At 38.9% G+C, this 21,692-nt stretch overlaps 1 protein-coding gene across 3 annotated transcripts in view; it reads right to left on the reverse strand.

Annotated features, from left to right (window-relative positions):
• LOC121726765 (myosin heavy chain 95F) overlaps positions 1–21,692 on the reverse strand; it is a 46,071-nt gene that overhangs the window by 1,048 nt on the left and 23,331 nt on the right. Inside the window, exons 1-25 of one of the 3 annotated variants that reach the window (XM_042114252.1) lie at positions 20,404–20,448; positions 18,808–19,000; positions 17,871–17,944; positions 16,452–16,581; positions 15,947–16,111; positions 14,412–14,674; positions 13,543–13,692; positions 13,059–13,315; positions 12,319–12,476; positions 11,899–12,063; positions 11,606–11,729; positions 10,921–11,029; positions 10,141–10,338; positions 9,507–9,731; positions 8,795–9,002; positions 7,854–8,095; positions 7,526–7,638; positions 7,147–7,254; positions 6,565–6,702; positions 5,180–5,272; positions 4,225–4,269; positions 3,079–3,199; positions 1,887–2,004; positions 1,338–1,535; positions 315–465 (exon numbers count right to left, since the gene is read on the reverse strand). In XM_042114252.1, coding sequence (XP_041970186.1) covers positions 315–465; positions 1,338–1,535; positions 1,887–2,004; positions 3,079–3,199; positions 4,225–4,269; positions 5,180–5,272; positions 6,565–6,702; positions 7,147–7,254; positions 7,526–7,638; positions 7,854–8,095; positions 8,795–9,002; positions 9,507–9,731; positions 10,141–10,338; positions 10,921–11,029; positions 11,606–11,729; positions 11,899–12,063; positions 12,319–12,476; positions 13,059–13,315; positions 13,543–13,692; positions 14,412–14,674; positions 15,947–16,111; positions 16,452–16,581; positions 17,871–17,944; positions 18,808–18,994 — 3,740 coding nt within the window. In that variant the 5' untranslated portion in view covers positions 18,995–19,000; positions 20,404–20,448. Of the gene's footprint in view, positions 1–314; positions 466–1,337; positions 1,536–1,886; positions 2,005–3,078; positions 3,200–4,224; positions 4,270–5,179; positions 5,273–6,564; positions 6,703–7,146; positions 7,255–7,525; positions 7,639–7,853; positions 8,096–8,794; positions 9,003–9,506; positions 9,732–10,140; positions 10,339–10,920; positions 11,030–11,605; positions 11,730–11,898; positions 12,064–12,318; positions 12,477–13,058; positions 13,316–13,542; positions 13,693–14,411; positions 14,675–15,946; positions 16,112–16,451; positions 16,582–17,870; positions 17,945–18,807; positions 19,001–20,403; positions 20,449–21,692 lie in introns of those variants that run through there. The other 2 variants (XM_042114251.1, XM_042114253.1) reach the window with 2 other exon arrangements.

Raw genomic sequence — 21,692 nt, forward strand, 5'->3', positions numbered from 1 at the left:
CATTACCAGTGAAAAAAACAGAGACAACGGCGGGTACTGCGGGTTACTTTTTGCCGCGCATTGCCAGTAAAAAAACCTTGAGAAGTGTCAAGGGACACCCGGAGGCCGGATGGAACGAAGTTATTAAAAAAAGAAAAACAGGGAGAGAAACACGCGCTACCGTACGGTTTACAATTATTGCATTTCTGCTTTAGTTATAATATACCGACACTTTTGTGTCATGTCGTTACAACTTTTTCCGTCTAGCCCCCTTTCGATAAGGAACTTCGTTATAAAAAGCGAAGAGACAACGGCTACTACCGAGTACCGCTCACCTGTTAGCACGCGAGTGCGGCGGCCGGTACGGCGGGCCGTTGTGCTGCGCCCATTCCCGCTCGAACTCGTGCTCCAGTATCTCGGCTCCGCGCTTGCGCGTCAGACCAGTCTCGTCGAGGCTCAGCTCGCACATCTGCATGTCGTCCACGCCTGGAGAAAATTCAAGTAGTTATTATACTACTACTAGCTGTCCCGGCAAATGTTGTTTTGCAGTATAAAGTATTTCGATTTTCGCCCATATTGTGAGTGCCCATAAGTGACTAAATAAGTATGCCACGATGGCAACGTCCATCGCTATCTCTCGCTATCACTCGAGACGCTCGAGACAGACGGCGACCATTGTTTGTGTGACGGACGAACAATGGTCGCCGTCAGTCTCGAGTTGTAATAATTTACTATTATTTATTCAACAAATGCACTTATCAATATAAAAAGTAGATTTTGTCCTATTCTAACCCTAATCGATATGCTCGCTAAGACTCACGATAATCAGTCGAGCCGTTTCAGAGGAGTTCAACCACGCACACCGTGTAACGAGAATTTTATATATTATTAGAATTAGAAAGATCACAGGTATAAATCTCGAAATGTTACAACTTTGTCAGGTTTTAGAGATGCCGCGTTGGCGATGCGCTAAGTGTTCCGCGCATCGCGTCGTAGTGTCAGTGTGGGCCTAACAGCCATCCACTATTGCTTTTAGTGGCATACACTGGCAGGTTCGCGGTTGTGTATCCCGCGTATTCCGTGGCTCTGCCTAAAGCGAAAAGCAATACCCCGCGGGCCCGGTGCCCCTCTCCAAACCGCCGCCGCCGGAGATGCGTAATTGAATTTCCCCAATGAAAAAAAAGGTTACTAACAGACATTATAGACACCAAAACTATCTTATGGGTTTTCCAATCTCATGGTTTAGTTTTGTATGCTACCTCCGTGTTATCCTTCTTCCATGGGTACAATAGTCACTATTGTACCCTATTGAATGGTGTATTTCATTCTCTCTCTCTCTCTCACACACACACACTGACCGGCCTGCAGCAGCACGGGCGTCTTGTCGGGGTGCAGCTCCATCTGTCGCGCGACGTACTGGCCGTCGAAGTGGGCGTACCACCAGCCGCGCCGCTCCTCCGCGCCGCCGCCGCCGCCCGCGCGCACGAACGGGATGCGGAAGTAGCGGTGCCGCGCGCCCAACACGTCACCCTTTTGCGGCAGTCGGGGAGTTTTTGCTATAGCGAATAGGTAAAGTTATTTTGTGAAAAGATTATTTTTGTAAGTTGTTTAATATGATACTATTTACTAGTAACAATATTAGAATGAAATAAAGTAATAAATACACGACACTTTTAACTTATCAAACATGGTCAAAATACTTTATAGTGTACTGCTTGAATATTACTAGTAAGGGAATACATATAATATAAGTTATACAATGTTTTCTCCTAATTTATAAGTCTCTTTTTAACATATGAGACCAAAAAACTATATGAGTAAAACGTCATTTTAAACATCCTTTTTTGGGCAAGAAGATTTTGATTAAGTAAGGAAGGTATAAGTTAAAAATGCGACAAATCACTAACCCGCATCCATGATCGACTGTGGCGCCCTCTCTTGCTCCGCCATGGTCGTCTTGCGCGCGTTCTTTGCCTTCCACGCGTGATACACTTTCAGGCGACGGTGGAACTCGTGACGACACGCCTGAAACATCACATTATTTAATAATAACGGTGGCCGGCTTCATTGAAACCAGGTCAGTTACGCAGGAGTAATTTTATAGTGGCCAAGTGTGTACGCAGCACACAAGAGCACTATATTCCTTTTGCTCTCATAACCCAGTGGGACGGCCGACCGACACGACTGGCGCAGGACCGACTTTTTACATGCCCATCCGACGCATGGATCATCTTACTTGTCAGACAATCAGGTGATCACCTGCGTTGTCCTAACTAAACTGAGAAATAACGTTGTCAACGCGGGAATCGAACCCACGACGCCCTAGTCAAGAGCCACGCTCTAAACCTCTGGACAACGGAGGCGTTACATTATTTATACTGTGCGCGAAAAAAACCCTTAAGCTGATGACATAGGGATCATGGAAAGTCTGAGGTAAAATTAAAGTAATCTAATAGTCTGTAAATTAATTAATAGTCTGTACAGTGTACGTCTTACGTAACACCTTTATTGTGAATGCAGATAAAAGTTCTTATACTGACGACATAAAGATTAATAAAACTCTGAGGCAAAATAAATATGAATAGTGTATATGCCTTAACTTCTCGTTACACATAACGAAATTATCACTCAACAATTGCTCTTGAAGTTTTTAGGAGTGTGGAAACAAGATATCGTGACATTCTTACATAGTGAAAAGATGATTTAGAAAGAGACAAGTAATACCGTAGGGCCTATTTCAAATATTTATCTCTATCCAGCAATCAGACTTTCATGATAATCAAATACGAGAATAAAGGTAAAGCGACGCACTAAAGCGACGCTTACGCTGCAGCGGAGCGACGCGACACTTCACATTCAACAGAACTAACGGTTTACGCGGCGTCGCTAATACAATTTCATATACCCCGCGTTCCATTAAGCGTTAAAAACGATCAAAACGCTCAAAAAGCCTCCCACTTTTAACGTTTTGATCGTTTTTAACGCTTAATGGAACGCGGGGATAGAGAATATTTGAACCTAAAATCGACACTTCGCGGCATCGCGTCGCGGCCGCGTAGTGACGCTTCGTGTGGTCTCGCCTTATGGACGCATTTATACCTCCAACAGTTCAATATCACAGGAAGTGTTGATAGTATCACGCAGTTCGGAATACTTCCACTTGGACAAGTCGTACTTCTGTTTGCCCTGCATCGCCTGCTGCATACGTACTCGTTCCGATCTAAAACAGCCGCACGTTTAAACAAACAACTTAATTTTATTATTATTAGTCCAATATCTAGTGATATTGCCTGTTAGTTTAAATCGTTTGTCAAAATATCATGGGTTATCATAGGTGTCAAAATATCACAGGAAAGGCAAAAGAGATAATATAAAATAGATCATTTACTTTAACAAGCCGTGAAATTGGCAGTAGACTCACTTGTACCAGTCTGGGTTGTCGCTTATCGTTTGTTAAAACATATAACGCTATCTCTTTTGAAAATTCGAAAGTAAGATTACATGACATTTTAAATACAATTGATTTTAACCCAGATTAGTGCTTAAGGCCATAAAGTGGTAAAACTATAAAAAAGGTAATGCAAACAAAATTATTCTTTATACTGATATGTTACTTAAATTACATCAAAGTATTTGAGTATGATATTGCTATTTTATGGTTAAGTAAAAACCTGAAGATGATTGCGAGTTATACATGATTAAATTGTAATATAGTTAAAACACAATATAATTCAATTAGTCTTACAACTACAAAAACATTTTACGCTAAAAGTTTATTAATAACTACAAATTACAAAAGGTTATAAATACATGCATAACATAATATCTTGAACTTGTGCAAAAGAGAAAGCGATAGCCGAAGTGTTAGCATAGTTAGTTATATGTGTCCTCTTTTAATATTATGTTTTGAGGGTAGTTTATCACTTCTTAGAAGTCATAAAAATAGAAATCAAACGTCTTATTATTTTATGTGGATTTAGTAAACACACTAAATATGGATTTCTTCTATACTAAAGTCTATGAGTCAAATGTTTGTTGTTTATTGCAATAAACCTTTTTTTATTAATAATGTAAATGTAAATAATGTAAATGTAAGTGTAAATTTTTAGTGTAGTGAGTGACCCTCTCCAAAATTTCAAAATAGCATGCAAAGTATTATATTTTTTATAAGAACACAATATATTAAAAGAGGATGAAAAGAAATTACTGCGTGCAAAAGATAAACGCAATCTCTCATCTGGGTACCTGTTCAATTTATTTTCTCCGTTCATCGAGTCCATTGTTGGGAAACTGTGCAAACACATCACATAATTACTTTACCTATTCGTGTACAAGCTATATACAAGAAGAGACAGCACCTTTGTGGATAAGCATATACATTTATACACATACATTTCATGAGAGGATAATAATACAGTAGACCCTCGCTAATCCGGCCCCTAGCTTGTCCGGCGCCCCTTGTAACCGACAACATATCACTGGCTAATTTAGGTACTATCAGAGAAGTTGATTCCTATGCAAATCGGGGACCTAAGTAGTTTGGTTGAGTTACGTCAAACCCAGCTGACAGATCACAATTAACATTGAATTGACATATTCACCAAATAACGTTGGTTTGTCAATTGCATAGGAATCAACTTCCTCGATGGTACATAAACATTATTTTGGCCATTCTTTATTTAGGCACGTAATATTTTTTGTTACGATACAAACGATTATGGTTGCAGCTCGCTAATAAATACCTAGCTTTAGGAAAATGATTCATAATAAAAATAAAACATTATTATTACGATTTTTAAGGTATTGTAAATTGTAATGTGTATGAATTACTCTATAATCCGAAAAATTCGCTAATCCAAAACGGCCGTGCAAAAAGTTTGTCGGATTAACGCGGGTCTACTGCAATTAACAAAATAATTGACATCTTACAGCAGAAAGTACTTTTGTTTGGCAGTTTGAAATAAGTATAAAATAAACTTTTAATTTTAAAATAATATGCAAATTTTACAACGTCATCCCTGAAATTTTAATTTACATCACTATTGATTATAAAAATACCCTAGAAATTATCCTTAATAGTGATCAAATGCCAGCGCAGGTGCCGAATCATCGTACCACTGAACTCGTATCGTTTTGATCCAAGATTCGAGGTATGAAAATTAAGCCCCAGGCGAAAAGCTTTGAATTTAGAAATGCATACCTTCTTAGCTGAGGAGGCGAACCTTCTACATGACCGTTAGTCTCCCTGGCGAGTCGGACAGCCATTTCGTGGTCCCTTCTCTCTTGCTCCAATCTGTAATACAAAAAAAAATCTTGAAAATCTGTAATACATAAACAACTTTCCAAAGTCTGGCAAATTATCCTTGTCACAATTCTTAGGTGGTTATACGTCGCTTCAAAATAAGTTATATTTATAAGTAAGGGGGCAAATAAATAGTAAATGGCCTACCGCTCACCCTTTACAGACTAAGACCCAATTTCACCAACCTATGTTTGTTAAATCCTAACGAGGCATTACTTAACGGAGCTTAGAAAATTAAACAGACTGTTAAAATACTTATGTCCCACAGTAAAAAATTAAACAGCGGATTAGTAAATGCAATGTTAAGTGAACAACGAGTGAACAACTATCAATTCGTTCATTCTTGTTATAAGGCGATGAAACTGCAACGTACAAGATAGTGACACATTGCAGCAAACATGTCGTATGTTTGCTGCAATGTGTCACTTTCTTCCATAGTATTATAATAGTAGATAATGCGACCAAATTAAAATATCACTGATCGCATACATTTGTTACGCTATAATAGTTCTTCTTAATTTACCAGGTTAATAATTATTATCTGTCAAAGCTGAAAACATGAATCATAAATCATAATACAAACTTTTATTTACTTATTTCGGTTTGGTAATTTTGATACAAGTTAGTATATTTGCAATGTCAAGGAAAATCCGAAGGCTGAATTTTTGACAAAGTGAAAATAAATAATTATTCATAACTATGAAAATAATTAATAATAAGGACGTAGCGGTAACATGGCGGAAAGACTCAAAAGTCAAAACAGATTCTTTTATTGATATTGCATATTATTGTCTTTGAAAGTTGTTATTTTGACTCATATAACAGCCTGTTAAATATTTAACGGACCTCCATAACAGGAATTAAATTTAACACCGTGTTAGGTGATTTAACATGACATTAGGGCATGGTGGAACGCTCGATAGCTCTAACAGGCCGTTAACTGATTTAACAAGCCATTATTTATTGAACATTGCTTGATGAAACTGGGTCAAGAGAATTCTATTTTCTGATGATGCTTCGTTAAAGCTTGTCGTCTCGGCTGTCTTGGCGAGCGAGACGGTCTAGCTCGCACGTGCTGTATTTCCATATTATTATATTTTGCTGTCTCCGTTTCCCTGGCTACGCTCTACGCTGTTACAGTTGTATGACACCGGCGGAGAAGAAACAGATTTTTTCAAACCTTTAAGTGGCTATTTATCGTTTATACAGTTGTGGTTAAAGCTGTCTTGTGCGGTTCAGCATCTGTTGTTGACTCGTTCGCACCTACTAGTTCACCGTATTACCTCTCTCTGTTCTCCTCGTCAGCGCGTGCGGCGTCCTGCAGTTGTTGTTGTAGCTTCAAGGCGGCGGCGCGGTCCTGCTCCTCCTGCCGGATCCGCTCCGCTTCTTCCGCCTTCCGCCGTGCTTCCATTTCCGCTTTTCTGTTTAACATTGGCCAGGATTAGGAAAAAAATATGGTAAAGAAGAAACTTACGTGTTTATTGTTTCCAATTTTTTGTTAGTTTCTAAGTTTAATGTAGGTTAGCCCAAGCTGAAGGTTAGAAACAAATTAACAATATTAATTTATTCACAATCGACTTTATCCCAATTTCCGGATGGACTAGTAGGCGGGATTTAAATTTGTTCTTTTACCCCCTTAGCCATAAAAAAATTTAAACGACGGTGACGATATACAATGTTACACTATCGTGTGACCCGTTAAAAGGACATAAGGTCGTGTAGTTTTCCCTGTATTAATATATTGCATTTTTAACCCATCAATCCCCAAGCGGCTGCTGCATAACAATTGAAAATCTATTGTCTGCGATAGACCACGATAGAGGTGTTAATATTCTATTAGTTAATGATTTGAATTTCAAACTCACAGTCGTCTATTCTCCTCCTCCTGTCGCAGTCTTTCCTGCTCTAACTTCTTTGCCTCCTCAGCGGCGCGCATCTCCGCCTCGAGTTTGCGTAGTCGCTCTTGCTCCTCACTGTAACATTACATGTCTCTGTAGTTCTATCTCTTTCGCACATACGAGCCCATCGTATGATGTGCGAAAGAGGTAAAATAATAAGTATTAAATACAAACATCTCATAACATCAACATAAGTATAAAATACAATCTCTAATGAGTTGTCTCACTTACAGTATTTTATAACAGTTGTAAGATTTTTGTTTTATGTTAAGTATATGCTCAAAAGGTCTTTGATAGATTATTAAACATTTATTCTAAAAACTAATATCAAAAGAATAAAATATACCTGTTCTTTTGGTCTGCCATGGCTTTCTTCAACGCGGACATCTGGGTTTCAACATCCTTAGTTAGTTTGGTGTATAGCTGGTCGATTTCAGTACGTGATATGTTTGGATTACTCTGCGGACATAAAAAAATATTATGACTTTCTGTGTGAACAGAAGTGACTTTAAAATTACATCACATATTTCTGTAATAACCAACTTATAAGTGTAATTTGTACAAAAATGTAAGTTTTAATACTTATATAGGTATTTATTATAATATTTTGATGATACTTGTACGCCTTTTCTATTCCCACTGATAATATCACAGAACAAAGCAAGGTTTGTTACCTTAATTGCCGCGCACGCGCTTCGTATAGAGTTCCTCAGGTTTTCTATATTCTTCTTCGCATTCTCCTTCTCTTTCTTGAGTTGAGCGGTGACAGTCTCCATGTCTTGCAGATTGTGCTCGAGAGTTTTGATCTTGGCGATCCCCCGATAGCGAGGCTGGTGACGTCGCCGTACTAGATAGCCGCGAATACTGTTCTGAATCTTGATCAGACATCTCTGACGGTATAATATCTTGTTCTTTACTGTAAACATTTAATAAAATTTAAAATAAAAGTTATAAATACAACAGTTAAATTTTAATAATGAATTTTGACTAATTCTACGGTTCGTGACATTCGAAACCCCATAAATATCTCATAACTTAGATATAGCAAACCATACGTAAAGGTGTGCTCGTACTCGTAGCATACATTTAGTATGCTACGAGTATGCTCTATAGTTTAGAGTACTTTTATATAAGATAGTAAATTGTGTTGCAATAACCAACAACGCGTATGTCTCGTATGCCTATGATAATGTAGTGTAACTGACAATACATTTTGTCTAGCATTTCTCCGGTCGAGCCGGCCCATTCGTGCCGAAGCATGGCTCTCCCACGTAATTTTAGAGTTACGTGGGAGAGCCATGCTTCGGCACGAATGGGCCGGCTCGACCGGAGAAATACCACGTTCTCGCAGAAAACCGGCGTGAAACAGCGCTTGCGCTGTGTTTCGCCGAGTGAGTGAGTTTACCGGAGGCCCAATCCCCTACCCTAATCCCTTCCCTTCCCATCCCTACCCTCCCCTATTACCCTATTCCCTCTTAAAAGGCCGGCAACGCACCTGCAGCTCTTCTGATGCTGCGAATGTCCATGGGCGACGGAAGTTACTTTCCATCAGGTGACCCGTTTGCTCGTTTGCCCCCTTATTTCATAAAAAAAAGTTAGTAACGTAAAAACTTACGTTTTATAACCGACAGCGCAGTGAATATAGACCGGCGCCATCTCGCTTTAACGAGCCATGCGAGTACTGACTCGACAATCGCCTTCAACCCTTCAGGGTCTGAGCGCATAATCGTATCAAACTCAGAGTATTTCCCGGGTCGGAAGAATACGCGGGTCACACCGAACTTATAGTCCTTGTCCGATAGACCAAAACTGTGGACGATTGCCTGGAATATGAAATAACATGTTATTTAGCTGCTGATGTTATCTGGTAATATGTGCGGCGTAGAACCGAGAGATATAATATTAAAAGTTTTTTTATAGTAAGTACTTACATAAAAACTCAAGTTTAATACGAAAAAACTTTGGGCACATCATATACTGCTCATTATAAAGTTTAGGAAGGAAAATATAATACTAATGTTGAGTGAGTCTATAGCACTAAACAGGCAATTGAATTCATACAGCTGATTTTAAAAATATAGATAGTGTGACACAGTATACTGATATTTTTAAATACTACAATCAAAAGTGTAGTTTCTTAACCAATAGATAAGCACAAAAACTTTATGAAGTCTTGTGCGGTGTGCCACATCCTAATTCTTCTTCTTTTGGCGTATGCCTCCCCGTTTAGAAGTTGCCAGCATCAGAGTGGAGGTGCAAATGTTTAGTTAACAGTATATTGATTGCCGTGCAGTGTGACACATCCTAATTAAAGAAAGAATAATCACCTGACAGAACAGTTTAGCCGTCAAATGCTGTAGTCTAGCCGGCAGAAGATCCTTATATAGCGCGTGTAGCTCAGCGAACGGCGCTCGTGACGGGTACCCGTGCTCCATCAGTGCTAGCACGGACGCGGTGCCGCTACACTGCAGCTGAGTTAGCACTAGCGACCCCTCGATCACTCCGCCCACCATGCGAGAGTTGGGCTTGATGCAACGGACGAAGTTTGTACCCTGGAGAGTAAGTAGTTGGGTTATGTGTAAATTGGATTCAATTTTTATCATTTATCAATGTTATGAAAAAGTGTAGTTTAAAGATGTCCACATAATGAACCGGCGGCTGCAGGTTTACTACGAAGGATTGCCCTTGTCTTGTAGACATTGATACAGCTTCCCGAAAAAGTATTCAAATGTCATTCAAAGAAGTGTGCCCCGATGTCAGCAAAGGCGTATTGAAGATTGACTGTAGGTTAATCGGACTACATTGTCATAATAAAGGTATTCACTGAATTACTTCTTTTCATAACTGTTATTCTCACAATAATTAAATTTCATGGACTTAGAACAATTATTAAAAAAGTTAAACAAGTCTTACTTACTATCAGAGAATACAACTTTACCACAAAAAAAAAAAAAAACTTACATTCTCCTTCAACTTGCCCATCAACTGTGTCAGTTGAGTCTGAAACTTCGATCCCACGGATATGAAGTTGAGTTTGCCTTTAGCGTTGTTGTTGTCTGTGTTCTGGAACAGCTGCTGCACTAGCGAGCTGTTTGACTCCTGCACTAGGAACTCGAGGGAAGCGTGTAACGCATCGTTGTTCTTTTCGATGAACTGACTCTGGGAAAAAAGTGATAAAATAAATAATAGTTAAAAAAGTAAAAAACAGACTTTTTTGATTTTTTTAATTTTATCAAATTATTGCATTGTCATTGGCTCTTATTACATTACATATAAAAGCTAATAAAAGCATGTTAACCCAACAATACCCAAGCGGCACCCGGCTGTCGCATAACAATTTAAAATCGATTATCTCTAACTGTCTGCGATTCCCACGATCGAGGGATTAAAAAGTGATAAAATTAAAAGCCTACACTGCCGTATAAAAGTTAACTATAACCAAAATACGAATTGTAAAACAGACGACAAATTATAATATAGCCTATATTATTTTGGACACGTTAACTATTGGTAGCGGATCTACGCCTTTAGTCAAGTCAAAGTTTCTTGCACGACATGTTACTGAGAGATGTGTTACATCAAATCCCACACATTTAGTTTTTGAGCTTTCCCGTCGAAATTTATCGTATGCATCTTGACTTGCTACATACAGAGACTGCCAAAATGCATATACATACATAGATTACCAACATCACTCTTCTTTCTGCCTTCGCTGTAGTCGGAAAAAAATTAAATACGTACCGTGCTATAACAGACGGCCCCAGCGAAGTGCCGCAGTAGGAATCCTTCGTGGTCTCTTAAAGCGCGGTGCGCCTTCAATCGAGACGTGCGGGCGACTTGAATGCGGGCGCTAGGAACAGAGAAAAAGTTTATGAGTATATTGCTCAAAGTACCAGCAAACAACTGCCTGAAATATTAAACACCATTGGATACAGGAAATTAGTTTCGTTCAAACTTTGGCTTCTATAATAATAGCTCCCACACCGGTTTCGGTGACGGTGGCCGATTTCATTGAAACCAGGCCAGCTACGCAGGAGCAATTATTTTTATAGTGCCCAAGTGTGTGCGCAGTACACAAGAGCACTGTCTATTCCTTTACTCTCATAACCCAGTGGGACGGAAGACCGACACGACCGGCGAGAGATCAGGCGCAGGACCGACTTTTTACATGCATGGATCATCTTACTTGTCAGACAAAGACAGCAAATATCAATAAACTATAACGGTAATTGCTTAATAAATGCTTATGCATTATTAGTAATATTAGATTTTTCGTCGTTTCGCTGTCGATGTGTTCGACATGGTTAACAAAACCGGCAGACTAAGCATAGCTACAAGAAAAATACGGTATTGATAAAGATAAGAAGCAAAATTACAGGTTTCTTTTTACAATTCATCCGTGAAAAGATTCCTGGTTAATACTTACTTGGGGCTGTTGCCTCCGAGCTCTTTGTGCACAGACAGTGTGAAGTGTTCGAAGTCCGGCTTCGGCAGTTTGGATTCTTCGTCCAGAATGTGGAATATACCGTGATTCTTGCTCTCAATTAGATCTGAAAGAAATCACCATCATTCTAACACAATATAAATACATAGTACATACAGACGTTACAACTACGCAAAGGTCTCTCTTTAAAATACATAAAAACTAATACAAACTAATCTGCATACACATTGTAGTTATTTTTATTATTAAGGGGCACATAATATATAATTTCTTACCAATACAGTCTTGGTTGTCGACATATCTAATCTCGGGTACATTAAGTCCTTCCCTCTTGTACAGCTCTTGTTCGTTCTTCAATATTCTCTCGTTGAAGAACTGTTGCAGCTTCTCATTGCAGTAGTTGATGCAGAATTGTTCGAAGCTATTCATTTGGAAGTATTCTGTAAAAATCAGTGTCATAAACAATAAATAATAGAGTTATGTTTAATCTATGTGGGAATGATATGTTTGTCAAAAGCTGGATAGATTATTTTACATAATATAGATCATAGAGATTTCATAACGATTGAAGCATCCAATTTACCAACCCAGTCAATTTATCAACCCTGGTAATTACCTCAATATGGCATGTCTCTACATAATATATTAAGTATTTAAAAAAAAATTATCTGTTAAGAATACAAACAAATACGTACCAAAACCAGCAATATCAAGTACTCCAATATAGTAAGACGAAGTTTGGAACGGTATGCTCGAGTTGATCCGATGTACTATAAAGTCGAACAGACGGCTGTAGATGGCTTTCGCTAGCGCGTCCCTGGCGTTGTTCGCTTCGTATGTCTTTAAGGGTACCCTAAAATACACAAATAATTCGATCAAACTCACTTAGGCAGTACCATTACATATATGAGAAAGAGATACAAACATAATATAAATGCAAACCTACACCCCGATTAATTCTTTATAATTTCATTAGAAAGAGATAGCTACATAGCACTGTTTGAGCCGCGATACAAGCCATACATATCTCTCTGGGGTCGACGCCCAGGAGTGTAGAGGTTTCAAAACTAGCTCCATTCTTTTCCTCATTTATAAGTGAGAAAGAGACAGATATCGAAAGAGACATGATAGCGGTTCCCTTCATCCCGCCACGCGAGCTCTGCATGAGTCGCGACACTAGTGCCATACGTAGCTCGCCAGTATCTTTCAGGCGTGCAGCAGCGGTCTCAAAACTAGCGGCATCCTTGTCCAACTTTATAAGTTAGAAAGAGACAGTTACAATATGATGGCGGTGCCTTTCATGCCGCTGCGTGGGCTCTGCATGAGTCGCGACACTAGCGTCATACGTAGCTCGCCAGGATCTTTCAGAAGTGTTGCATCAGAGCTAACTTTATCGTTTTCCTAATTGATAAGTAAGAAAGAGATAGATACATACATGATAGCGGTTCCCTTCATGCCGCCGCGCGAGCTCTGCATTAATCGCGACACTAGCGCCATACGTAGCTCGCCAGGATCGACTCCTAGTAGCGCAGCAGCCGTGGCTAGTGCGGGTTCAGAGTTGGGTGCGACGTGGCAGCCTCCCCGCGCCCCTCCCTCTTCTTCGAAAGCGACGTTACCCAGATGTAGCACTGCCGCTACCACACTGTATACACCGCGTTTCTCGTCGTCTGATAGACCGACACGGGACAACGCCTGTAAAGATAATAATACATAATATGTGTATATTGTGTATGTAATGAAAGTATATAAAAATTGGTTTGATAATGGATAGTGTCTTGTATGTCTAGCGACATTCTAAGGTTTCGGACACGGACCTAAAATTGTATAAATGTACTATAATGTACACGTGGATCTTTTATGAATAAGGAGATTCTACTCTTTTATTATTTTTTGCAACTTATCGGCATGGATTCTCTTACCTGATGCAAGCGTTGAAAGTCTTCTACGTCATCCAGTATAGGATCTCTCAGGCCGCCCTTGGTTTGTTGCTCTTTGCTTTTCTGACTGGCGCTTATTTTCTTCTCCGACTGAGGCGATGTAAAATACTGCGTACATCCATTCTTCAAATACTGGAAAGTTGAAGAAAAATAAAAATTAGAATCTAGTAAATTTAAACAAAATCTAGGAAAGTCTTCGATAGTGAGAAATAGACGAAGCGATCCAAAAATAAACCCAAAATATGTGTCTAAGAAACAATAGATCTTTCCCTTATATAGTATATGAATTTGGCTTGACACGCTGCCGCGTGTCTAGACCATAAAGTTAATATACCTAGCGGAATAGAGAAACAAAGGCCTGAGCAAGCGAGATGTCACTATCAGTAACACTGCGTGGTAAAAAGAGACGTGTGATACATGACAGCAGCACTCTTTTTTTGACGTCCAGTCGGCACGTGCCGCACGGTGACAATTTAATCACATAGAATTCATGTTCAATCATCATTGTGTAAGTGTATACGTACACATATTTTTCACACAGATGAAAACCAATTTCGGTTTCGTTTGACAGCTCGAGCTTGTTGCTCTATTCCGCTAGGTATATTAACATTATGGTCTAGACTAAATACTTATTTAATAAAATATGTAAAAGTGTGTTTGTCCACGCTTTAACCACTGAATTGATTAAAATTTTTTCATGAAATGGCCTTTCCAGGGAATAAAGGTATTATTCCCTGGAAAGGCCATAAGATAATTTCACTACGTACAAATTAATTGCGCAACACCTTATTTTTTTACATACAAACACAACCAGCAATTACTATGTAACTAGATAATATTATGAATCTTACCAAGTAATCATCTGGCTTGGTGATCTTCAAGGCCGCTCGCAACTCCTGCGGCGCGCCCGCACACAGCAGATAGAATACGTGGTAGTTCCTCTCCTCTGGTCCCTGAAGGCATATCCTGGACTTCTCCAGGAGGTAGTGGGAGATGTGTCCGCCGGCAACGTGGTACTTGTTGTTGAAGTGGACTTCCATGAACTTGCCGAACCGCGAGCTGTTGTTGTTGCGTGTTGTCTTCGCGTTGCCGAACGCTTCTAGGATGGGGTTGGCTGGAAATATAATGTTGAGTAAATCGTACCATCGAAGAAATGATTCCTAGGCAGTTGACGGACCTACGTCAATTGGTCGGGTTATGTCAATTCAATGATAGCTGTGCACTTTAAACAAACAAATTATGTAGGTCTGCCATTTGCCTATGAATCAACTTCTCTGGTAGTAGTATCGAGGAAATTGATTCCTAGGCAGTTGACAGACCAACATCATTTGGTCGGATCATGTCAATTTTATGTTAATTGTGAGCTGTCGGCTGGGTTTGACGTAACGCGACCAACGCGACGTAGGTCCCCCATCTACCTAGGAATCAACTTCTCTGATAGTACATAATTTTAATGATAAGTGGCATACTAGAAAATACAATAGTTACATATTATCTCTATCCTCTAAGACGAATATTTTTATTCCAACAAAAGTACCACTTACAGGAATTACATTTTATATAGCATAAAGATATTACATATTATAGTTGTTAAGCAATTGTCATAGTCATTAGTCAAGGTGTTTTTAAATATCCTAGTTATTATATAATTTGATTCGACATACTTCCTGACTTTATTATTCGTGTAATATTAATCTATTAGCTAAAATGTTATATTTAAATATCACAGCTGTTGTCATACATACCTTTAACATCATAAATTTTACTAGTAGTTTTATTTGTTGCATATTCCAATTCTCCATCAATTCATTCTCAGTTAAAAATAAACTAATTTAGTTTGTTATTATTTTTAGCAATATTCCGCGAAAACAACTTCCACCTTCAAGTAAATGTCCGTCAAGACATCCGTGACTTGACGGACGTTGTTCGTAGAGTCCACATCCTGAGGATGCTCCGGTGTTGGGGCGAAACGCGCGTCGAGGTTTTCAACCTGCATGGTGGTGAGGGGCCTTGCACGGATTTGCCAACATTATTGCTTGTGTGGTGGTGGTGTTTGCAAGTTCTTGCATGCGAGTGTACGCATAGGCAGTGTGGGAGGAGGGAGGTGCTGTACGCATGCCTATGCGTGCACTCACTCATTTACTTAAAGGTGGAAGTTGTTTTCGCGGAATATTGCTAAAAATAATAACAAACTAAATTTAAACTATGGATTTCCGCAAAGTAACGCCTGATTCCATTAACTATTTAAAAATAATCATTTTTTAAAGTTTCATTGACTGTTCCACAAACACACTACCATACCAAATATAATCAAAATCTCGTATTTTTTTTAAAGCAACCATCTATCCTCACATACTTCTATTCTTCTTTAACAATAGTTGAATACCATCTAGAATCTTCTGCTCGATCGGGCCGGCCGCCTGCGCCCACAGGTCACAGAGGTACTTCAGTATGTACTTCGTCGACTCGGTCTTGCCCGCTCCCGACTCGCCTGACACTATGATGGACTGCGACTGTTTCAACGCCTTCATGTCACGGAATGCTTTGTCGGCTGGAATAAAAAAAAAAAACTCGTTAAAAAGCGTCAATTAATTTTTAGCATGGAAAAAATTAAGCCGAATAATGAAAACATGACAAGATGTTGCCCGTATGAATGCGCCTACATTCACTTATTGCGCAGGAATCGTTTTCTCGTCTTGTATAAAATCTCGTCCTTTCCCGGTCTAAATGTTTATCCATTCCAAATAATATCAAAATCGGTTTAACGGTTCAAGCGTCAGGAAAAGCTTACTTTCGCTATCATAATCTTAGAATGTAGCAGAACCTCTACCAGTTTTGGTAGAATTTTGGTAGAATTGCAAGAGTTTGTGTAAGTTTTTTTTTAAACTTACCAATAGCGAACACATGCGGTGGCAGCTCTCCTAACGATCTGCCCTGATACTTCTTGATCGTGCTAGAAGAGTACATGTCAGGTATGTCCGTGTACGGGTTCACCGCTAGAAGAATGTTCGCTACGTATGTCTGGAAAAGATTGCATTTGGTTAAAATGAGGTTAAGGAATAGCTCATAATATAGGTCGCATATACAGGGTGTAACAAAAATAAGTGATAATACTATAGGGTGTGTACGTGTTCCTTGTAGAGAGTTCACTATGAAAGTAGCAGCGCTGAAAGACCAAATCTTTTTTCCACTTTTGTATGGGGAAACTCGTGACGCTCGGGCCCTTGCCCATACAAAAGTGAAAAAAAAACGTCTTTCAGCGCTGCTACTTTCACAGTGAACTCTCTACAAGGAACATGTACACACCCTAAAGTATTATCACTTATTTTTGTTAAACACTGTATATCATAAATAGGTCGCTTAAACATAATATCATAAATAGGCTACATGGCATTCAGTTTATAGTTTAGGTGTAATAAATCTTTTAGTCTACTAGTCAAACCTAACTGAAATAAAAATGATCTTTGGACCTCTTTTGTTTTGTTCATCTCATCATCAACTTGTTTTGTTCATCTCTACAGACAAATTTCTTACAGATTTGACTTTTGAGTAGCTTTTGTCTACGTCAGAACTCAGAAGGTCGACAACAAAAAGAATTGAGAATTAACCTAGCACTTAGCACAGTATTGTACATGCTCATAACCTGAGTCTAGTATAAGGTGAGAATATTTTAAAACAAGCGCAAAATACTCATAGTAACGTAACAATCGATATAATCGGCGACTCGGTCAAGGCGACTCGTCTGTATTATTGAAACAAGATTTCACTGAACTGTCATTCTTTTCCTTCCATTGTAATTTTCTATTATTAATTTAGTAATAATGTATGAATTTAGTAATTATTAACTTGGTCTATAAAATTTGAATAAAAAGGAATCGGTTTCTTTGTCTTAAAAATATTACATTCTATGTACAAAATAATATTATGATATTGTTTAAGAGCCTAAAAGTAATTTCTGTCGTTTAGTGCACGATTGTGCACGATGCATTGTATGCATGGGGTTTAACCCCGTAACGAAATATGCAGACCCCCTCATGCAAGTGATGCATGAGTGGTCAAACATTTATGTCCCCCATGCCTTTCAACCTCTATTCAGTACAACACAAAAATAATATGTCTTTTCGGAAGTTATTAAAAATTGTAATATGGATTTCCGAATATAAAAAAAAAACTGAGAAAGCAAAAGCATAAAGCCTACAATATTGTATTTATCACTTTTCTTTTATGTGTACTCATACAAAACATAACATGAAAGTCAAGGTCATTGTATACATATATTATGATTCATACACGTTAACATATTCACTTACATAAATTTTGTTCTTCTTGTAACGGTTGAGAATGTTATTGAGTAGCGTCGCCTCATTAAGGAACATCAGCTCGCCTGAAAAAAAACAAAAATAATGAAACTCCATTATTCATACTTTATCCATACATCATACGTTTTGAATAGGTTTTTTTATTATTAATTTAAAAGTTACTCATTTACTTAACTCTACGCTTAGGTAGGGAGTTTTCAGTTAAGGTAGGACAAAATTTATCTTGTTTAGCCCGAATGTTAGATTTAGGGGCTGTTTTACCACTTCCTGATAACGTGCCGGATAGGCTATCCACAACTTATTCTCCATACTCTATCTGTCAAGTTCAGTTGTAGATAGCCAATCCAGCACTTATCAGGAAGTGGTGAAACAGCCCCTTAGTAGATATTACATTGCATATTTGATAACGTAGAGCCATACTTTGCCACAAATAAGACTGAAGGAGGGTGAAACCGGCCTCAAACGGGTAGTCTTGTCGCTCGTCCCACAAAATTTCGTCAAAGTAAGATGCGAGTTTTTAATACTTTAAATAAAAATTTCATCCAGATAAAAATTCCCGTCTCCTAGGACGAAATTCTGCAAGACGAGCGACTAAACTACCCCTTCAGACGCTTGAGTAAAGCCATTGAATACTATCTAACGCAAACACATTCTAACCATTCTTAACACCTCCATCGTGCGTATCGCAGACACAATAGATTTACAATGGTTAGGGTTAATTCAGACCGCAACGCGACGAGGCGAGGCGAGGCGCGGCGCCGCATAAATTTGTATGGATTTGACAGATTTCAATTGCGCGAGACGTCTTGCAAATCTGTCAAATCCATACAGTTAAAAGAAATGTATCTATTCGTCGCGTAGCGGTCTGAATCAACCGTGCAGCAGCCGGCTACCGCTTGGGGATTGATGGGTTAAAGAACACACTTACAGTTATCATCCACCTCCTTGGCCGGATCCCCCGCGGGGAAGATGTCATCGAAGGCGGCGACTCGGCGCTGGTGGCGGTTGTCCAGGGGGATGACGTCCGCCTCCTCACCCATCAGATCCTGGAGGCGAGCCAGCACGAAGCCCTCCGTGCCGTCGCGCACCCACACCAGCTGCTTGTCTATCGTCATGGTGACCTGCGGATGAGGGTTAGTGGTCAATAAACTATGATCAGCGAGTTGGAAGCGAATAGCAGGAGTTCAGCCATCTTGGTGTTCATTGAGAGAGGCCTATACCAGTGAAAAATATGCTGATTGGTGGTTGATTGAAACTATGATCAAAATGTGTCAGCATCATATTTAGCCTAACACCGTCCGCTGCTAATTGCTAATTAACGTAGGTCTTCCTTCAACGAGCGTTAACCATAAGATATTAGGCAGCCCTCGGCTATCATCTGCCAGCCCATTTCTTTAAATCATCGGTCCCTCAAGGTGAACATACATGAATTACTAATATTATTAGAAAATTAGTAATTCATGTATGTTATTAGAAAAAAAAGAGAAATTTTGTTTGAAACGGCTCTGAAACTACCAGACTTTGATGATCATTAGCTATGTCCACACTATGCGCTTTCGTCTTCAATTTTCGTCATCTTCTTTCATTCAACTTTCGTTTTGGCGCATTCAATCATTGAATGCGTCTACGAACGCAACGCAAACATTGTCATTTTTGTTTTTTGGATACGGTCAGAGGGCTTGCGTCGCGGGCATGCCCTTGACGAACAGAAAAAGGCATAGTGTGGACAAAGCTGTTGGTAAGAATATACTTAGAGGCCACTTCGTATCGCGGGAAAATGTACGGTTCCCGCGGAATTCCCGACCCACAAAGTCGCAAACAATATAATATAGTTTTCTTATGAAAAAAAAGAAGTAAGCTTAGGCGCTGCACAATATCTAAATATATGTAGTCCTATAATACCAGTGAATTCTTTCACACAATTTCCAAACCAATCTCCAGTCCCAGACACCAAGTCAAATATCCCTGACACAAAGAACTTTTATTTCCTTGACTTTATTATGGTTTATTGTCCACATCATAAATGTAAGCCTGCCCCTAATGGCTGCAAATGGCACCATTCCACCCCGACACCGAAAAGGTCATCAAGCTAAACGCCATGTAAGGGTCAATTCAGACCGTAACGCCCGCGTATAAATGCATTTCTAAATTTGTATGGATTTGACAGATTCGCAAGACGTCTCACGCTCACGAAATCTGTCAATTCAGTACAAATTTAGAAATGCACATCTACGCGTCGCGTTGCGGTCTGAATTAACCCTTATTCGCCAATTTTGCTGTATGATTAAATTATCTTTAGGTATGGATTTCGGGTGAGTAAGCGTAAAATCCATTCGGACTAACAAAATGTTCACGATAGTCATCTATAGTCATACATCATAAATTGCAATAAAATTATCTGAATAAATTATAGCCTTCGTACTTGTTAAGTACATATTTATTTTATGTCTTACTAGTTACTGATAATATTGAATTATTTTAGTGATGAAGACTTCCACGAATATGTAATCAATTTATTATTTACCTGATATTTATCACTCCAATGAAATTCTGCGACGCATTGGCAGATAATTATTAATTTGAAAGCAGAGAGCTGTGTAACAAAGTCCCACACTATGATATTTTAAAACATAATTGGTCCCACACATAAAATCCAAAATAAAAACACTCTGAAAACTATCAACTATCTTAATAAATAAAACACTTGGAACTACAAATACGTCCAATCACAGACTGATACCGCTTCCATTAGATATTGGTATCACAATCAAAGTTATCTCCCCTTGGACTTAATAAACAATACCGAAAGGGTCGAGACGATTATGCTAATTGTTCTTTGTGTTGTATGCTAATCTAATAATCTAGTGCGTTTATAATTATGTATTACGTGAACATCATAAATGTAATAAACCAACGTTAACCATATCTCACTTTCGTTACGTTCGCCGGTAACGCTTTCGTGTGACGTAACAGTTAGTACAGTTTTTAATAACGCTTCCGTAATGTAAACTTATCCTACAGATAGTCGCTCTAATAGTGGTGTTACATTAACTGCAAAAACCGTAATGGGCTTAGCCAACCATCAATTTACCGGTGAATGTAGTAAGATTTAGAAATACTGGCCAGCTGATCTTCAGAAATTGCGTTAAGATTTGGATAATTGAAAGTGAACAAATGGAATTGTCCCCTTTACCTACAGAGCAAATAATTTCTAGTTAATTTAACAAAGAATGAGAACCAAAAACGTCGATTTTCGTCATCCAAGACTTTGCAAATTGCAGGCAACAGTATATGGATATGCAGCATTTACTGATTATAAAGGAATCATTTATTTGATGTAAGTATAAGATTCAGATCTAAATGCAAAGCACTCTATATTAAACAAACTCTGTTTATTTACGTTTCATGTAAATACACTGCAAAGACTGCAGTTACATTAATTATGTTACTCAGCACGGAACCCTACCGTTTGTGCCAGCTGTTGTTCCAATGAGTGCTTCCTGCTGCACAAACACCCGCACCGCATCTAATATAAACAGAACCGTAGATACAGATGCTTTGGTACGTTATAAGAAGTCTTTACGCTCTCTTTCCTACGTTTATGTAAGGTGTGAAAATAAACACTTCATTAATAAGTTACTTTTAGGTTCTAGTCGGTTGACCTTAAGAGGATACACCAGGGGCGAGAGAAATTGAAAACAGGTATTTGAAAATGTATTGCTGTCTCACCAATCTCAAGTCCCCCACCGCAGAGCGCGATAGAGACAACACGACAAAAGTACTAAAAAAAGAACAGAAAATCTTCGATTGGTT

This window comes from Aricia agestis, chromosome 5, assembly GCF_905147365.1.
Source record: "Aricia agestis chromosome 5, ilAriAges1.1, whole genome shotgun sequence".
NCBI classification, from domain to species: domain Eukaryota; kingdom Metazoa; phylum Arthropoda; class Insecta; order Lepidoptera; family Lycaenidae; genus Aricia; species Aricia agestis.